This window comes from Rhinolophus sinicus, chromosome 14 (assembly GCF_057876585.1).
Source record: "Rhinolophus sinicus isolate RSI-liver-muscle chromosome 14, RSI-T2T, whole genome shotgun sequence".
Classification (NCBI taxonomy): Eukaryota; Metazoa; Chordata; class Mammalia; order Chiroptera; family Rhinolophidae; genus Rhinolophus; species Rhinolophus sinicus.
The window spans coordinates 184,308,137-184,323,585 of NC_142514.1; the positions used below are offsets into that span (position 1 = coordinate 184,308,137).

The 15,449-nt window shown below is 57.6% G+C and overlaps 2 protein-coding genes across 5 annotated transcripts; both read right to left on the minus strand.

Annotated features, from left to right (window-relative positions):
- Positions 1-381: 381 nt before the first annotated feature.
- On the minus strand, positions 382-10,000 carry TBX10 (T-box transcription factor 10). 2 transcript variants are annotated; one of them, XM_019737930.3, is made up of 8 exons: positions 7,058-10,000; positions 4,281-4,548; positions 4,088-4,189; positions 3,478-3,649; positions 2,116-2,271; positions 1,778-1,845; positions 1,464-1,558; positions 382-1,032 (listed from the first exon to the last, which is right to left on the minus strand). In XM_019737930.3, the coding sequence occupies exons 1-8, from the start codon at positions 7,062-7,064 to the stop codon at positions 743-745; spliced, it is 1,158 nt and encodes a 385-aa protein (XP_019593489.2). In that variant the 5' UTR covers positions 7,065-10,000; the 3' UTR covers positions 382-742. The 2 variants fall into 2 exon arrangements, with proteins under 2 accessions (XP_019593489.2, XP_074192899.1); XM_074336798.2 differs by lacking the exon at positions 7,058-10,000 and having other exon boundaries at positions 4,281-5,367.
- A 137-nt stretch (positions 10,001-10,137) lies between these two features.
- Positions 10,138-14,976, minus strand: ACY3 (aminoacylase 3). 3 transcript variants are annotated; one of them, XM_088789739.1, is made up of 8 exons: positions 14,827-14,976; positions 14,055-14,429; positions 13,156-13,351; positions 12,825-12,918; positions 12,583-12,690; positions 12,285-12,394; positions 10,613-10,671; positions 10,138-10,494 (listed from the first exon to the last, which is right to left on the minus strand). In XM_088789739.1, the coding sequence occupies exons 2-8, from the start codon at positions 14,288-14,290 to the stop codon at positions 10,215-10,217; spliced, it is 1,083 nt and encodes a 360-aa protein (XP_088645865.1). In that variant the 5' UTR covers positions 14,291-14,429; positions 14,827-14,976; the 3' UTR covers positions 10,138-10,214. The 3 variants fall into 3 exon arrangements, with proteins under 3 accessions (XP_088645865.1, XP_019593153.3, XP_088645866.1); XM_019737594.3 differs by lacking the exon at positions 10,613-10,671; XM_088789740.1 differs by lacking the exon at positions 14,827-14,976 and having other exon boundaries at positions 14,055-14,820.
- Positions 14,977-15,449: the final 473 nt, after the last annotated feature.

Consider the following 15,449-nt stretch of genomic DNA (forward strand, 5'->3'; position numbering starts at 1 on the left):
CTCCCCAACAATTTCTATTCCTTTAGGTATTAGTTTAAATGTCACTTTCTCTAGAAGCTCTCCTGTCTCGAATCTTGATCAGATTCTCAAATCCCTCCACTCACCCCACCTTGGCCTATTGTGGTTCTGCACCTGTCCACCAGACCCTGGCCCCTCGAGTACCAGACAACCCTAGCCTTACGCACGGCACCTAAACGTGGAATGGTAGGTGTCACCATACTTTGCTTTGACTTTGAGCACTTGCCTCTCTGAGCTGCAGTTTCAGTCCTCATTTGGGCATACATGGCAGGGCACGAAGCTCAGCCCACATAGTCCCACCAGTCGGCTGTTATCACATTTACCATCACTCTGTTCTTCCAGGATGCCAAGTGCACTGGGCAGAGCTTTGGGATGTCTGCAGCCCAGACTCTGGGGTCTGGGCATTCCTGGGGCCCTCCACCCCAATCGCTGAGGACAGAAGTGCTCTGACCACCCATGCCAAATAGTTTAATGTTTGGAGTAAGGGAGAGGTAAAGCGGGGTTTGGAAGAGTCACCTCCAAGACAGAAGGGGGCAGGTTGGGAGGTAGGGGGCCTGGTTCCAAGCCAGGCTCCATCCCAGGCTTGCTGTGACTGAGCAGGCAGCCTCCTTCTCTGGGCTTCCACCTGTACTGCTGTCCTTGGGAAGAAAGGGGTTCTCTGCAAAGGTGAGGCTGGAGGGGTGGTGTCCAGAGAAAGAGAACTCTGTCCACAGGTGACCCACCATCACTGAGGGGCCTGGCGAGACCCTAGGCACATGGTGCTGGGGGACAGAAGCCCCAGCCCAGCTTGGAGAGGCAGGCCTTCCTGATCCCTGTCAGCCTGGATATTGGGGAGGGGGTATGGTGTTGGTCGGGCTCTTGGGATTCCGAGGGAGCTTGAGACTCCAGTGTAGAGGTCCTGGTAGGTGAGGGGCCGATAGGTGGCTGGGGCCAGCAGACCCTCAGGGGGAGCCAGCAGCTGATGATGGAGTCGGGCAGGGGTTCTGGAGCTGAAAGCTGGAACTTTGTTGGGGTCTGAGGGAGGAAATGGTCTGAGTGAACCCTAGACTTCCCCTCACATCCACAGCATGCCCTGTCCCCTATCTACTCCTCCCATTCCAGGTTGCCCACCTCTCAGCTTTTGCTCTTGCTCTTTCCTCTGCCTGGAATTTCTACCCTACTTTCTCCCTCTATCCAATCCTTCCCAGTCCTCCAAGGCCCAGCTTGGGAACCACCTCCTCCAGGAAGCCCACCTGACACCCCGCACCCTGCTCTCAGCACATTTTTCCTGCCCTGTTCTCTCTGCCCTGGGCCCCAAATTGTGTTAGAAATCTCTGCTTCCTCCTCTCTGTCCATGCAGATGCCCATTGGGCTTGCTGAGCACGCTGGAGCCCCTTCTTGGAGGCCCTGTGGCCCTGTCCCCTTGCTTCCCACCCACCATGCAGGCTCTGGGTCTGGGGGCTGACCTTTCTCCTGCTCTGTGGAGCCCTTTATCAGGCAGGGGCTGAGGCTGCTGCGGCTCCGGGCTGAGACACTGAGCAGGGGCCGTGGAGGTACTGTCCTGAAGATGGGGCAGGCAGGAATGGGGTCAGGGGGTCAGGGTGAAGAACCCAAGCCAAGGGTCTGGTTCAGAGTCAGACAGTGGGACCCCAGGACAAGTCAGTGGGCGTGACCCTGAAACAAGGGTCAGGAGCAGAGGCTTTAGGAGATGCCTGGGGATGTGGTTATTATGGGGCTGGGTTAGGGCAGCAGAGTAGAACTGGCAGGGGCCAGACGGTACCAGGAGTCCGGATCACTCTCCCTAAAGCCCTTGGCAAAAGGGTTGCTGGCGATTTTCAGCTGGGTGATCTGCAGAGGAGAAAGTGAAATTATGGGCCAGCACTGAGCCGGGGAAAGGCTGTCCTCCCTGGACCCACTGGTCAGGAGGCCCTGGGATCCAGAACCACAGAGCCAGTGGATGTACAGGCAGGGGAATGATTGGGAAGATGCTCACTGAGTCCCAGGGAAGGAGAGAAGGGCTGCGGTCTGTGTGTATGTAGGGGCTAAGAGCCTTGGGTCTCAGTCTCTACCCCTGTGAAATGGGGCTGGCAGGTGCCCCGTGAGCTGTGCCCCACCCACCCGGTGGTTCTGATATGCTGTCACGGCCATGAACTGGGTCTCCGTGAAGATGAAGGACTTGAAGTTCTCCTGGGCGTAGCGCTCGCTGTCCTTGCGTGGGTCCACGAAGACCACATGGAAGCGAGGCTGGTAGCGGTGCATGGAGTTGAGAATGATCTGTGGGGGGTGCAAAAAGTGCAGGGGTGGGGGACAGCAGAAAGCTGTCACTGAGGCTGCCCCTCTCCCTGGGGCAGAGATGCTGCCGTGGGCCTGCTGCCCCCCTGGCTTGTGCTGGTGGTACAGGGTCAACTTGAGAGTCTACAGTTCTGTGTCAAAGCCCCTTTGTGTCTGAGCAACCTTGCTGCTTGGCTTTCTCTCACACCCACCTCTAGCTGCCCACTTTACCTTCAGAATGAAGCAGAATCTGGCCACCTCTCTCACCCCATCGCTTCTACCCTATATAGCCTCCATCATCTTTCACCTGGGTTTCCTCAGCTGCCACCTGGCTCGTCTCCCTGCCTCCACCTGGCTCTTCTGTCCATTCTCCACATAGCAGCCTGAGTGAGTCACAGCAGGTCACTGCTTCCTCAAAACCTTCCTGTGGCTCCCACCTCACACAGAGTAAAAGCCAACTGGCGCTGCAGATCAGCCCGGCTGTCTCCAGGATCTCTCCCTCTCCACCCGCCTTCCCCTCCTTGTTCCACTCCAGCCACACAGGAGCCTCCTTGCACTTCTCCCCCAATTCCTCCGACATTCTCTAGTGTCAGGGCCTTTGCACTTGCTGCGTTTTGTTGTTGTTTTTGTTTTGCCTACAACAGCTCCCCTTCTATATGCATAGGCTTCCTCCTCCATGTCTGTTCAAATGTCACCTCAGCAGCTGCCTGGGCCTCCTGCAAGGAGCAGCCACCTCCCTCAGCCACCCCCACCCCCACCCCATTCCTTTCTCTCCTGGCATTCGTTACCATCTGACGCTGCATCCAGTGTCTTCTGGCTTCTTTGCCCCCCATGTGCCCCCTACCCCAGGAGGTGAGCCCTGTGAAGGCAGGGATCTTTGTCTACCTGACAAAGTGTCAACCGTGCTGTGTTCTGGCACCTACCACGGGCCTGGTTCGTGGTGGGTGTTCTATAAACATTGTCCACGAGAGGGACACTGTTTGCTGGAACATTCCCACACCCCTAGCCCACTTCCCCACCTACCCAGACAGTCCCATCTGCTGTCCAACCCCCGCCAGGTGAGTTCGGTCCCCCAGCTTTGACTATCAGTAAAGGGCGGGGATGCTGGGCACCAAAAGCCCAGCCAGCCCTGGCTCCAGGCTTTGTCACAATCAGGCCCCAGCATCCCCTGCCCAGGCCAGCCCCTCCCCGCTGTGACCCGGGCCTCACGTGGCCGTTGTCATCCAGCAAGTTGTTGGTCAGCTTGAGCTTGTCGAACGACACGATCTGGCGCATCCACTGGGCACCCTTGGCGGGTGAGTCGGGGTGGAAATGCACGCGGCCGGGCGTGGCCGGGTCGGCCTTGCCTGCCACCAGCCAGGCCGAGCTGTGGAAGGCGTACCTGGGGAGCAGAGCGAGGTGGTGAGGGCACCCCATGTGCACCCCACAACACCTCATCTGCTGCCCCCACCTGGAGCCAAGACTGGCGGGGCGCAGGGGCCATCACTGTCTCCACGACTGCCCATGCACTATGGCCATTTTGCATACAAGGAACCAGAGGCTCCAAGACTGCTCTCTGGCCCTGAGTTCCCTGTGGTTACACCTGCTGCCCTGGGCTAGCCCACTCTGCCTGGCCAGGCTAGCCCACTGCCTGGTCAGACGGTCGGCTGCCCTGGGTTCGGCTCCCTCCTGCCACCAGGCTCCCATTAGTGGCCGAGGGTAGGCCTCCCTGACACTGGCTGCTCGGACTGAGCCCTGCGTCCCCACATTGCAGCTGGAGGTCAACTTCCCGTCTCAGCACCTGAGGTCTGAGCCGCCTGCCCCCGGCCGGCCCCCAGACCTGTATCTCTTGTCATCCAGGGGCACGAAGTCCATGAGCAGGGCATAGTCAGCCAGCGCGTCCATGCCCAGGATCTTCACCTGGAAGGTCGGGAACATCCTCCTGCAAGAGGGAGGTGCCATGCAGCGTGACTGTGGCTCCAGCCTGGCCCCGGCCCCCCACCACACATGCACCTTCCACCCCCTGCTCACACCTGCCTGCCTTGGTGACAATCATCTCTGTGCCCAGCTGGTTGAATTCCTCCCACAGAGTCTTCATCTCCAGCTGGACTGTTACGCTGGACACACATGGGTTCTTGGGACCCTGCCCAGTGGGCTCTGCCACGACTTGGGTCCCTGTAGAGCCAGTGAAAGGGCCTGATGGGAATGGAGAAACCAGCTGGGGCTCCCAGCTGGAGCTGGTCACGGGCAGGGTGTAGGTCTCTGAGGGCGCAAGTACCCTGAGGCCGGCAGAGAGGAAGGCTGGGGAGAGAGGACAGAAGTGTGGGCCCTTGCTCGCCTCACCCACCCCCATTCTACCCAGCCAGCCCCCATCCTTCAGGCTGCATCTAGATGCCTCTTCCTTCAGGAAGCCCTCCCTGACTGCCAGGCCTGTGTGTTCCCATAGTTAACTTGACTCAGCCTCATCTCATAAAGTAAATGCTCACTTAAAGCTCCTGGAGGCCAGAGACCAGACCTGTCTGACTCCCCAGGGAATCCTTGAGCCATCAGGTGGCCATGGGGCCTTGAGCAAATTGTTTCATCTCCTGGAGTCTCGTTTCCACATGCATAACGAAGGATTTTTAATACCTGCCTCATAAGGCTGATGTGAGGATTTGTGAGGACACATACAGGGCCTGGCACACAGTAGGCCCTTCATAAATGACACACGTTATGGATGATAGGACTTGTGAGGTTGTGGGAGTTGGGTGGGGGTTCCTTCTCAGCTCATTGGGACTCCACTGCCTGGTCCAGCTTAAGGAGAGCTGAGCTGAGAGGAGAGCCCATGAATTACCACGACTTGCTCTTATCCATCTCTGACCTAGAAAACATACTAAAATCCTGCCTCCAGAAGCCATCTTTCTTCTCTGGCCTCCTCATTTTTTCCTAAAAATCCCTTCTTTTGATCTGCAGTCCTGGCACAAGTCTTGGCCAAAAGCTTTGCCATCCTCTACCCTTCCGGTTAACAACAACAACAAAAAATCCTAACTACAATGAGATATGACTTTACACCCATGAGAATGCCTATTACCAAAACAAAACAAAAAACAATAACAAAACCAAAACTATAAGTGTTGGCAAGGAAGTGGAGAAATTGGAACCCTTATGCAATGTTGATGGGAATGTAAAATGGGGCAGCCGTTGTGGAAAACAAAATGATGGTTCCTCAAAAAATTAAACTTAGAATTAACATATGACCCAACAACTTTACTTACTTTTAGGTATATACCCAAAAAGAATCGAGGGCAGGGACTTGAACAGATAATTGTACACCCATGCTCATAGCAGTGGTATTCACAGCAGGCAACTAGCAGTGGTATTCATAGCAGGCAAAAGGTGGAAGCAAACCAAGTTTCCGTCGATGGATGAATGGATAAGCAAACTGTGGTCTATCCAGACACATTATTCATTATTATTATTTAGCCTTAAAAAGAAAGAAATTCTGACACATGCTACAACATGGATTAACCTTGACGACATTATGCTGAGTGAAATAAGCCAGTCACCAAAGGATAAATACTATATGATTCTACTTATAGGAGTTCCCTAGAGTCATCAAATTCATTGACAGAAAATAGAAAAGTGGGTGCCAGGGACTGAGGGAGGAAAATGGGAGTTAGTGTTTAATGGGGACAGAGTTTCAGTTTTGCGAGATGGAAAAGCTCTGGAGATGGATGGTGGGGATGGTGGCACAACAGTGTAAATGTACTTAATGCAACTGAACTGTACACTTAAAATGGTCAAGATGGTAATATTTGTTGTGTATATTTTACACAATTAAAAATCTTTAAAGAGAAAAAAATCCTGAAAAATAGATGATTAGTTTCTAGCAGCCCCAGGAGAGACAAAGGGCCTGGTAAAACCCTGGGTAGAGGTGGAATTTCGATGTTGGATGGATGGACAGACAGATAGATAGATGGGTGAAGAGAATGACTAATGAGCTAACAGGTCGGCAGCCCTTGGCCAGAGCTGGCACAGAGTAGGTGCCTTGTATGAGTGTGGGCCCCAGGGCCACACATGAGAAGTGGCTCCTTGCTAAAGCCCTGACATTTCTGGGTCTGAGGGTGGGACTCTCTGAGGGTGATGGACCACATCAGGTCTGCGTCCCCCAGAAGAGCATGAAGGGTGGATAGACAGCTGTCCCCCACCACCTGGACCAGGCCATCTGATGGACAACTGCCAGTATGACATCCAGGTAACAGATGCCAGCCAGGGTCCATGGTGGTGGGTCCCAAGGGGAGAAGCTTATGGCTTCTCTGGGCCTGGGGGCTTCACAGGCTGGCAACTGGCTCCCTGCTCCTGATCAATGTCCCACCCGACAGTGCCCTCAGGAACTCTGGGGAGGGGGCTGTCCTCTGCTCAGCTCCTCTAAAAGCCAGCATGCCTTAGGGTTAGGCCCACAGCATCAGTCAGGTCTGGAGAGGAGGTTAGAGGCTTCTGGTCCAGCCCTCGCCCTGATACTCAAGGGGTGAGGCCCAGAGAGGGGAGGGGACAGCCCCAAGATTCCCCACGCCTGATAAAGCTTTCACCTCCCAGAACCAGCTCTGGCTCCCTGGCTGTCAGCACCCCATAATTGCACGGTGACTTTGAGTCCATCAGCCCTGCCCTGACAGGATCTGAGGCCTCAGCCTGGGGTGCCCCTGCCTCACCCTCTTGCCCAGGACCTAGGTCCAGTGGGGTTTCCTTGGTCCCCACACCCAGTCTCTGCTCTGCCCAACTCACCCTGAAGCCTAGCCAACCCGTGGGGCTGCCTCAGCTGCCCGCACTGTACCTGCCATGGGGACAGCCTGGATGTCCTGCTCCTGGAGAAGCCCTGCTCAGCTAGGGTGGGGCTGCGACTGCCACCCGAGGGGGCCCTGCCTGCCAGGAGGGGTGGTCAGCCACTCCTGGTCTCCTGGTCCATTCGGCAGCACAGCTCAGCTCTCAGGTGCTCACTTCATTCCCGGTTTCTTGGTAGGAACTTCTTCCTTGTCGCCCAGGTCTTGGTTCTCCACCTGAGCCGGGCACCTGGTCTCAGCAGAGGGGACTCTGGCTCTGGGTGCAGGGCCCCTTCCTCAAGCCACCCTCACACGGCACTGTCAGGCCACTGGCTGGGCTAGTCCGGCAGCAGGCGTGATGCTGTGCGGGAGGAGGGCAGGTGGGAAGGCTGTGACGTTGCAAAACCTCCCACTCCTCCTCCCAGTCCTCCTTCCTGGCTCCCTCCCTTCCCCAGCCAGGAGCCCCCCAGCCATTCCTGATCAATGGGCCCAAGCACGGGGTGGAGGACCATCTTGAAGGCGGGCTGGGTGGTGTGAAGGGGCCCAGGGCTGACCTACTGGAGGGGCTGGGGGCCCATGCGGCCTCGGGCAAGTTGGGGAGGCCACAGTTGCGGCAGCAGCAGAGGGATGAAAGGCAGAAGCAGTGCCCTCTCACCAGGATCCAGACCCCTGACCTGGGGCCGCTGGTGTGAAACCACCAGGAAATATGAGGGGGCAGCCACAGCAAGTGATGGCAGAGGCAGAAGCCCCAAACTGGGTAGGAGGAAACCTTGTCCTCTTGACAGCTTAGCTCAATGAGCTGTGTTACGCTGGCAGGTCCCTGACAGTCCCCGTGCCTCAGTTTCCCCAACTGAACTAAACGCATAATCTCTTCTGCCTGGGAAGGGCTGGCCCAGCCTGGGGAGCAGTAAGCAGGCCCCATCCTGGCTGATGGGGCCTACATAGTCCCCATAGGGTTGGAGGCTGGCCCAGGTTGGAGGTCGCAGGGGCGGTGTCTGCTCTGCCTGTGGGTCTGTCTGTGTTCTCCAGCCTGACCGGCTGCCCCTGCCAGTCCTGGGCTGGGCATTGGGGAACACACGAGCCACTGGTCAGGAAGGCAGAGGGGCTGATGTTCCCTGAAGCTGGTTGCTCTCAGCTGAGAGTATTGTTTGGCTATTTGATCCCTGTCACATGGCCCAGGGAGGGTCATCTGGCTGGACCCCAGGTTCGTCCACTCTGGGAGGAAGCATCCCAGGCTATAACACTAGGCAAGGGTACCCCAGGCTGGGCTGGGCATGCTCAACAGGAGACCCCCAAGGCCAGCTCGACCCCCGCATACCTTCTCCAGAGTGTGGCACTGGGGACATGGGGTTGGCAGAGGCCCATTCCTAAGAGGGGCCAACAGTCAGAGAGACTGCAGGGGCTGCTTCTCTCCGAGCGTGACACCCAGTCCCTCCCTGAACCTCATGCCTCATGCAGACCTCTCCTCCCTTCAGCTCAGACGTGCCTGCTGCTTCTGTCTCTAGGTCCCAGATGCCTGCCTGCTGAGCCAGGAGGGGTCCAACAGGGACAGGGTAGGCTGGCCCTGGTACACACCCACACCCAGCTGTTGGGGGAAGGCTGCACCTGCTCCGGGGTTTGCTGCCAGACAAGATGCGGCAGGAAGTTCTCCGTGCTTGTGAGGGAGGGTCCTAGTGGTGCCCAGGAGCTACCAAGTGAGGTGTGGCCATGCCACCCTGCCCAGGATCCACAGTGGGGCGGGTGGGAGGTGGGAGAGGTGATGGAGGGGCCTGGTGGCTCCCCCTCAGCCCGGACTCCCAGGGGCAGGCCAGCCTGGGGTTCCGTTGGCTCATGATGTGTGTGAGTATGTGTGTGTGGTTGCACACGCCTTTGCTCTGTGTGATAGGAAACACCCTCACATGTGTACATGAGTGCACTGACATACCAACCTATGAATACATATATGCACACAGATGCTCAGCTGTCATCCCTCGTGTTCACACATGTACAAGCTCCTGTGTGCACAGATACACACGCTCACACACACCCACAACCTCCGTACGCACACACCAGGCACACAGGCACAACTCCACCTCCTGCACAGCCCCCTCCTCTCTGGCCAGCCCTTCCCGCCGGAGGCGCCGACTGGCCCCCTGCCCCCTCATCCATCTTGCCTGCCAGCACGTCCCTGGCGCCCCGGTATCCTTCACACCTTCTCATCTGGCTACTCAATAGCAGGAGGCAGTGTGGCAGCTGTGGCCGCGGGGAGATGGATGGGCCAGGCAGGGTTGTGGGGGGGGCCAGGGCGTGATGTCTCAACAGGACAGAGCCCTGGGCTCCACCAGCCCCACTGTCAGCCAGGAACTATGTCCTGTCGGGCTCAGGTGGGTGTGGGCAGCGCCCTCAGGGCCCCGTCCTGCCCTGCCCAGTTCGGCCCTGACATGAACACCCAGCAGAGTGCCTGGGTCAGCAGACCCTGTGCCCACTCCTCCCCGACACTGACTTGGGGTGTCCTGGGTGGCGGAGGAACCTCTGCCTCCCGGGTAGGACTTCCCCAGCCCCAGGCCTAAGGCACCTCCTCCCTGTGTCCCCACACCTGGGTGGACAGAGCCTTGTTGAGCTGTACCCCTTCCCCAGCCCTGTCTCCCCCTGATCTTCCATGGGCACTGGGTTCATTACACACCTGGAAATGCTCATCCGGGCTATGCGCCCGACCACATACAGATCCTCCCAGAACAGCCAAGGTACTGAGGCTGTTGGAAACATGTATGCACACACACACACACACACACACACACACACACAGCACCTGAAGCAGGCACATGCATGGGTACCCCACACACATGTGCATATACATGGGCACACACTTCTGCTCTCCCAGGTATGCAGGGGCTTGGAGACCCCCCTCTGTTAATGGCCTCTGAAAGCCCTTCTGCAGTTTTTCCCCAAGTCTCCTCCACAGCGTAGGATCTTCCCTGGAGAAGTGTGGGCACAGAGACAGCTATCACTGGCCCCAGGACACACAGCATGTCCAAGGCCACACTGGGCCAGAGCTGCCCTGGATCCTGAGGCCACAGAAAGGGGCCAAGCAGGACAGAGGATACGAACCATGAACCCCTAGACATCTTCCACTTTATAGAATGGGAAACTGAGGCATGAAGGTGGCAGGTATGAAAAGGATCATGGTATATATCAGGTGGCAAGGGGACCCCTGAGCTGGGCATTGTGCCTCAGGCTGAGGCTGGGGTGGCCTGGGTTAGGGACCCGGGGTGGGGTCGGGGGCCGGCATGGACAGGGCGGGCACGGAGAACGCGAGCTTCTCAGTCTGCAAGAAGGCGATGCCCTTGTCGTAGTAGCCAGCCTCGTTGATGAATATGGGGTACACGGTGGACCCCCCCTCATAGAGCACGTCCTCACCACTGAACATCTGGAAGATGGGTGCACCAGGCCGCAGCGGCTCGAAGTCTCGGTCCTGGGAGGAGAGCCAAGGGCCAAGATTGCTGGGGCTGACTTCTGCCCCGGCCCCAGTCAGGGTGACCCAGCAGGGACTGCCCAAGAGACGCCCCTCACTTAGGGCATCGCCCACTCACTCCATCACTTTCTCAATCAATGTGACAGGTGTCTGCTGAGATGCCAACTGGCCCTGTGTCTAGAAATGGAGACACCAGTCACCTTAGAAAGACAGTTGTCATTGTGGAAGTGTAGCCTAGCGGTTATGGGCACAGATAGTGAAGCCTGGGTTCAAATTCTTGCTAACTGTGTGACCTGGAGCAAATCACTTAACCTCTCTGTTCCTCAGCTTCCTCGTCTGTAAAACAAGGACTATGCTCTCTTCCCTATCGTCCTGAGGTTTAAATTAAATGGCTAATAATGCTTAAAATAGTATCTGGTGCTTAGTATAATAAATACAATATAAAAGTTTATTAAATAAATTTTAAAATTGTGCAGGAAATCACTCAAAATAACTGTTATTACTTAGCCTCTTCAAGGAAGACAGGCAGGATGGCTTAAGACCTCTAGCCCTAACACTGAAAGGATGGAGTCCCCTCCACCACAACGCTGTTCCAAGTAAGGTAACACCTCAAAATAAAACCCAAAGTTATAATCAGAGCAAAAAGGTCCAACCAAGTTCTGATTTTTCCTACAGTTGTTACTTTGGTCCTTCAGAATATTTTTGATATATCAAATTCTTCCCAATATTCTCTCTCTTTCATGTTTTCAGCGCATGCCAGGTCTGTCTGCTGGGTCGCTGCCCTGCCTGGGGGTCTGATACAGCTGACGGAGGGAGGTGGAGGCCCCTGAGACAGACACCCATCCTTGCAGCGGTTCAGAATTACTTGATCACCTCTGATACCGGAGAGTTCCCACGCCTAAGTTCCACCCGCAGAAAAGGACCCTGCTGGCCTACAAGGACTCGTCATGAAGGAGGGGCTTCTGGCTTGGCAGTGGGTTCAGCAGTTGAGCTTTGAGGTGCGCGTGGGGAGGACTGGTGCCAACAGAACAGGTGGCCCCCTCTGAAGCCCTCTAACCTCTGAAGGCCAGATGGAGAACTTGGGGAATAGTTCCTAATGAGGCTAAGGCTGGGGCACCCAACTTGGGCACTCCTGCTACCTGGGTACTGCAAGAAAACAGAGGCCAGGGGGAGCATGGGGCTTGTTCCACAGCCACCCCATGTGGCAGCAAGCAGAGCGGCAGCTGGTGGGCTACCCGTTTTCCCCAACCTTCTCCCTGCCAGATGTAGAAGCAGGGTCACCCAGTTCCTGGACCATTCAGGAAGGGGAGTCCTGGAGAGGGAGATGCTGGGCTCCACGCGAACGTGCATAGGGACGCTCGAGGAAGTCATTGGAAAATAAAGAGGGGCTCTGTATTTGCACCTCCAAGCAGGGGAATGGGGCAGGCCTGCTCCACGTCCCCTCCCTCCCTCTGCCTTCTGTGGCCAGGAGAGGTGTCTCCGGGCTATTGAGGAGCCTCTGGTGTCCTCCACAGGCACTGTGAGTGTCACTGGGGCCCAGCGCTCCAGGCTCATGTGCCGGGTTCCCAGAGAGGCTTGGGGGCTCAGGCTACCGTCCTGCTCTTAATTCTAAGATGCCGGTGATTCTGTGGGAGGCTCTGTGGTCCCTGCCTCTGGGCCTTGGCTTTCGGATCCCCTGCCCGCCCCCCCCAGTCCCCTGCCCCAAGGCTGTGACCTAGGAGGCCACACTCCATAGCACGTGCGCGCGCGCACACACACACACACACACACACACACACACACACACACACCTGCAGCTGAGGATGCACCGTGCCTGCCAGGTCCCCCGCCTCCGTGCGTGGGAAGTCCACGCCCCTAAGGACTCGATATGCTTCCATCTCAAAGGCAGGAAAGGCTGTGCCTGTGCGGGGAGTGTGGGGTAGGCTCTATGCATGAGCTTGTCCATCCCTCCAGGCCCCAGGGCAGGGTGGGCTGTGAGGGCCCCTCAGGACTGGTTCCCAGCCCACCTGAAAGCCTGGCTCCTTAGCCCCTGGGCCAAGCCCTCTCCTCTTTGGGCCTCAGTTTACCAGCAAATCCTGGGGGTCTCACCCTGGTTGAAGAGCTGGATGAAGTCCAGAGCTGCCGCCACCAAGGCCCTCATCCTGGTGAAAAGGTCAGCCCGCAGCACGCCCTGAGGCTGGGGACCCAGCTCCAGGGCTGGGGACCAGGAAGGAAGGGGTCAGGCAAGTGCCCCAGAGAAGGGGGATGCTGGACCCCAGGCCCCTGACACCGCCCATCATCTGGCCCCGCACTTCCCAGCCCTGCCAATTTCTCCCACGGTCGTGGCACACCTATTCCGTTCTTGGCCACCGAACCCAGGCTACCACTCTCCTCCTTGGGCAGCTGGTACAGGATGACCCGGCAGGGCAGCTCCGGGCTCAGCATCTGTGAGCAGAGGGGTGGGTCAGGGCCCCAGGAGGGGAGATGGGGAGGCACATAGAGAAACCACAGGGCACCACGTGGGGAAGTGGGGTGAGGGGTCCAGAGGGCCTGGGGTATCTGCGGGTGGCCGGCCCCAGGGACAGGAGCCAGGGAACCACCCCCTCCGCACCCCCAGCCATGAAGGCACCAGAGCCATTGGTGTTCTCTTTCCACCCTTCCAATCTGGGGTGACAAGGCCACCTGTAGGTGGCGGTACAGGTGCATCGCAAAGACATTGTGGGCGGTGTCCACGATGAGGCAGGTGCCCATGTTGGCTGTGGTGTTGTGCAGGTCGAGGACAAAGTCAAAGGCCCGGCCTGAGGCCATGGGCCCCAGCAGCTGGTTCAGTTCTCGGGCCCTTGTCACCTCATATGGGTCATCTGGGTGGGCCCTGGCACTGTAGGGATAGGTGTGGGGTATCAGCCACTGACAGTCTCTGTCTGTCAGAGAGACAGAGCAGCTCAGGGACTCATCCCTCGTGCCTCTGTGGCATGCCTGTCTTATCCAGAGCCCTCCTTGGCTCCCCACTGCTCCCGTAAAGTTGAAACCCCCAGCTTGGCCTTGCCAGCCTGCCTTATCAGCGCTCACTCCAGCCACACTTCTTAGCACTGTGCCGGTCTCACTGCCAGACCTTTGCACCTGCTGGGCCCTTCCCTGGAAACTCCTTTTCTCTTCTTTTCACCTGGTTAACTTCTGATCACCCTTTGGGGTTTGGCTGAGATGCCACCTCCTCCAGGAAGCCTTCCCTGACTACCCATAGCCAGGTTAGATGCTTTGTGTTGCCCCCACCCCTGCATTTTGCCTCCTGGATTGTGGTTGCTGAGTTTATCCTGTCTCCCCCAATGAGCTGAAGACACCTTGGTCGTACTCCCCATTCTCAGAGGAGGCCCTGACCCACTGTAGTATCAGGAAGGGTTTCCTGGAGGAGGTGACATCAATCTGGATTTCCCTAAATTGAAAAAGGAAGAATGGGCATTGAGAGCAGAGGGGTGTGCGCTGCTGGTGACTGGAGGGGGAGTTTGAGGTGAGGACCTCGGTGTCAAGCTAAGGGGCTGGGCCAGCCTGGCAGGCAGGGGCCCCAAGGCAGCGAGGACACTTACGTGAGGACGGTGTTGGTGAAGGTGCGATTGAGGTCACGGTCCATGTAGCGACGGCAGGCGGCTGTGGCCGCCGGGTTGGCCAGCACAGGCATGGCAGAGAAGCTGGGTCTCTGCAGCTCCCCCGGGGCCCGCAGCCAGTGCTGGGCTAGGCAGACGCCAGACATCTCATTGCCGTGGGTGCCCCCAGTCACTGCCACGCGGCGCAGAGGCTCTCGGGGCACAGGCAACGAGCACATCCTGGTATGCAGTGAAGGACCTGGTGGGAGTACCTGCTGAGGCGACCCCAGCACAGACGTAGAGCCCAGTGCTCAGCTCCAGGATAGTGGTGATGAGCTCCCTGAGATCTGACGAGTCCAAGCTGGGCAGGGCAGCTGCCTGTCAAAAAGTATGGCTGGCTGGTACCTCGGCTGAGTCCCACTGCACCTCCATGGCTCAGCTCAGGGTTTGTCCCTCCTGGTGCCGGCAGCGCCTTTAGCACCCTTCCTGGGAGGGCACCCTGCTTTTCTCTGAGACCACTTTCCTGCTCCCTTTGGAGAGAAGGCATGTCTTCCTCATAAGTTGGGGCAATGGATTCACCGAGACACACACCCTGTAACAAAAGGGTTAGGCTCCCATTCTACAGATGGGGAAACCAAGGCATAGGACGGGGAGCGGAGAGCATCACATGCATTAGCTACGGAGCTTCAGGGTTCCAGGTGACATCTGCTCCTTCCTGCCCCTCCTGCGTGCTCCTCTGAGCCAGTGCAGGGACCTCAGGGAACAGGGTGGTTACCTGCCGATGGGGGGTCTGGGCTTCCTGGCCTGCCAGGGCTGGGGTGCCCCTTGTAGACTGGCTGGTATTTATAGGGCTGGAGATCCATGGGCAGGAAGTGTTTGCCATAAGTTGGTGGAGAGCAGGGAGTGGGCGGTGCGGGTTGAAGTCCAGCCAGAGGTCAGGAGCTCTGTGGTCTCCCCACCCAGCTCCACCCCACACTGCTACTGGCCATGGCCACAGTCCACTAAGTTCAAGCCTGTAGCCGGGCTTGGATCCTTGCCCCCACCTCCCAAAGTCAGGTAGGGCCCCCACTGGGGAGCTACACTAGGCCTTGGAAAATTATTTGCAGGGAGTCTTTAAGGCTTGGGATGAAGATGAACTTCCCCCGAGAGCCTCAGAAGGCTGTCAAGCGTGGACTGTTTACTGCATAGGGGTCCAGCCAAGGCCGGCGGGCCTGGAATGCAGCCTGTGAGCCACTGACTGGGCCGTAGGCCACCACCAGACCAGGCTACTGCGTTTCCTATTAAGACATGTGCCTTGGTAGCTGCCCCTTCTCTCTATCCCCTCAGCAACATGCTTCTGTCCTTGCAGCCCCCAGAGGAACAGGTGTAACACAGAGATTCATCTTGCTTTGTTTTGGA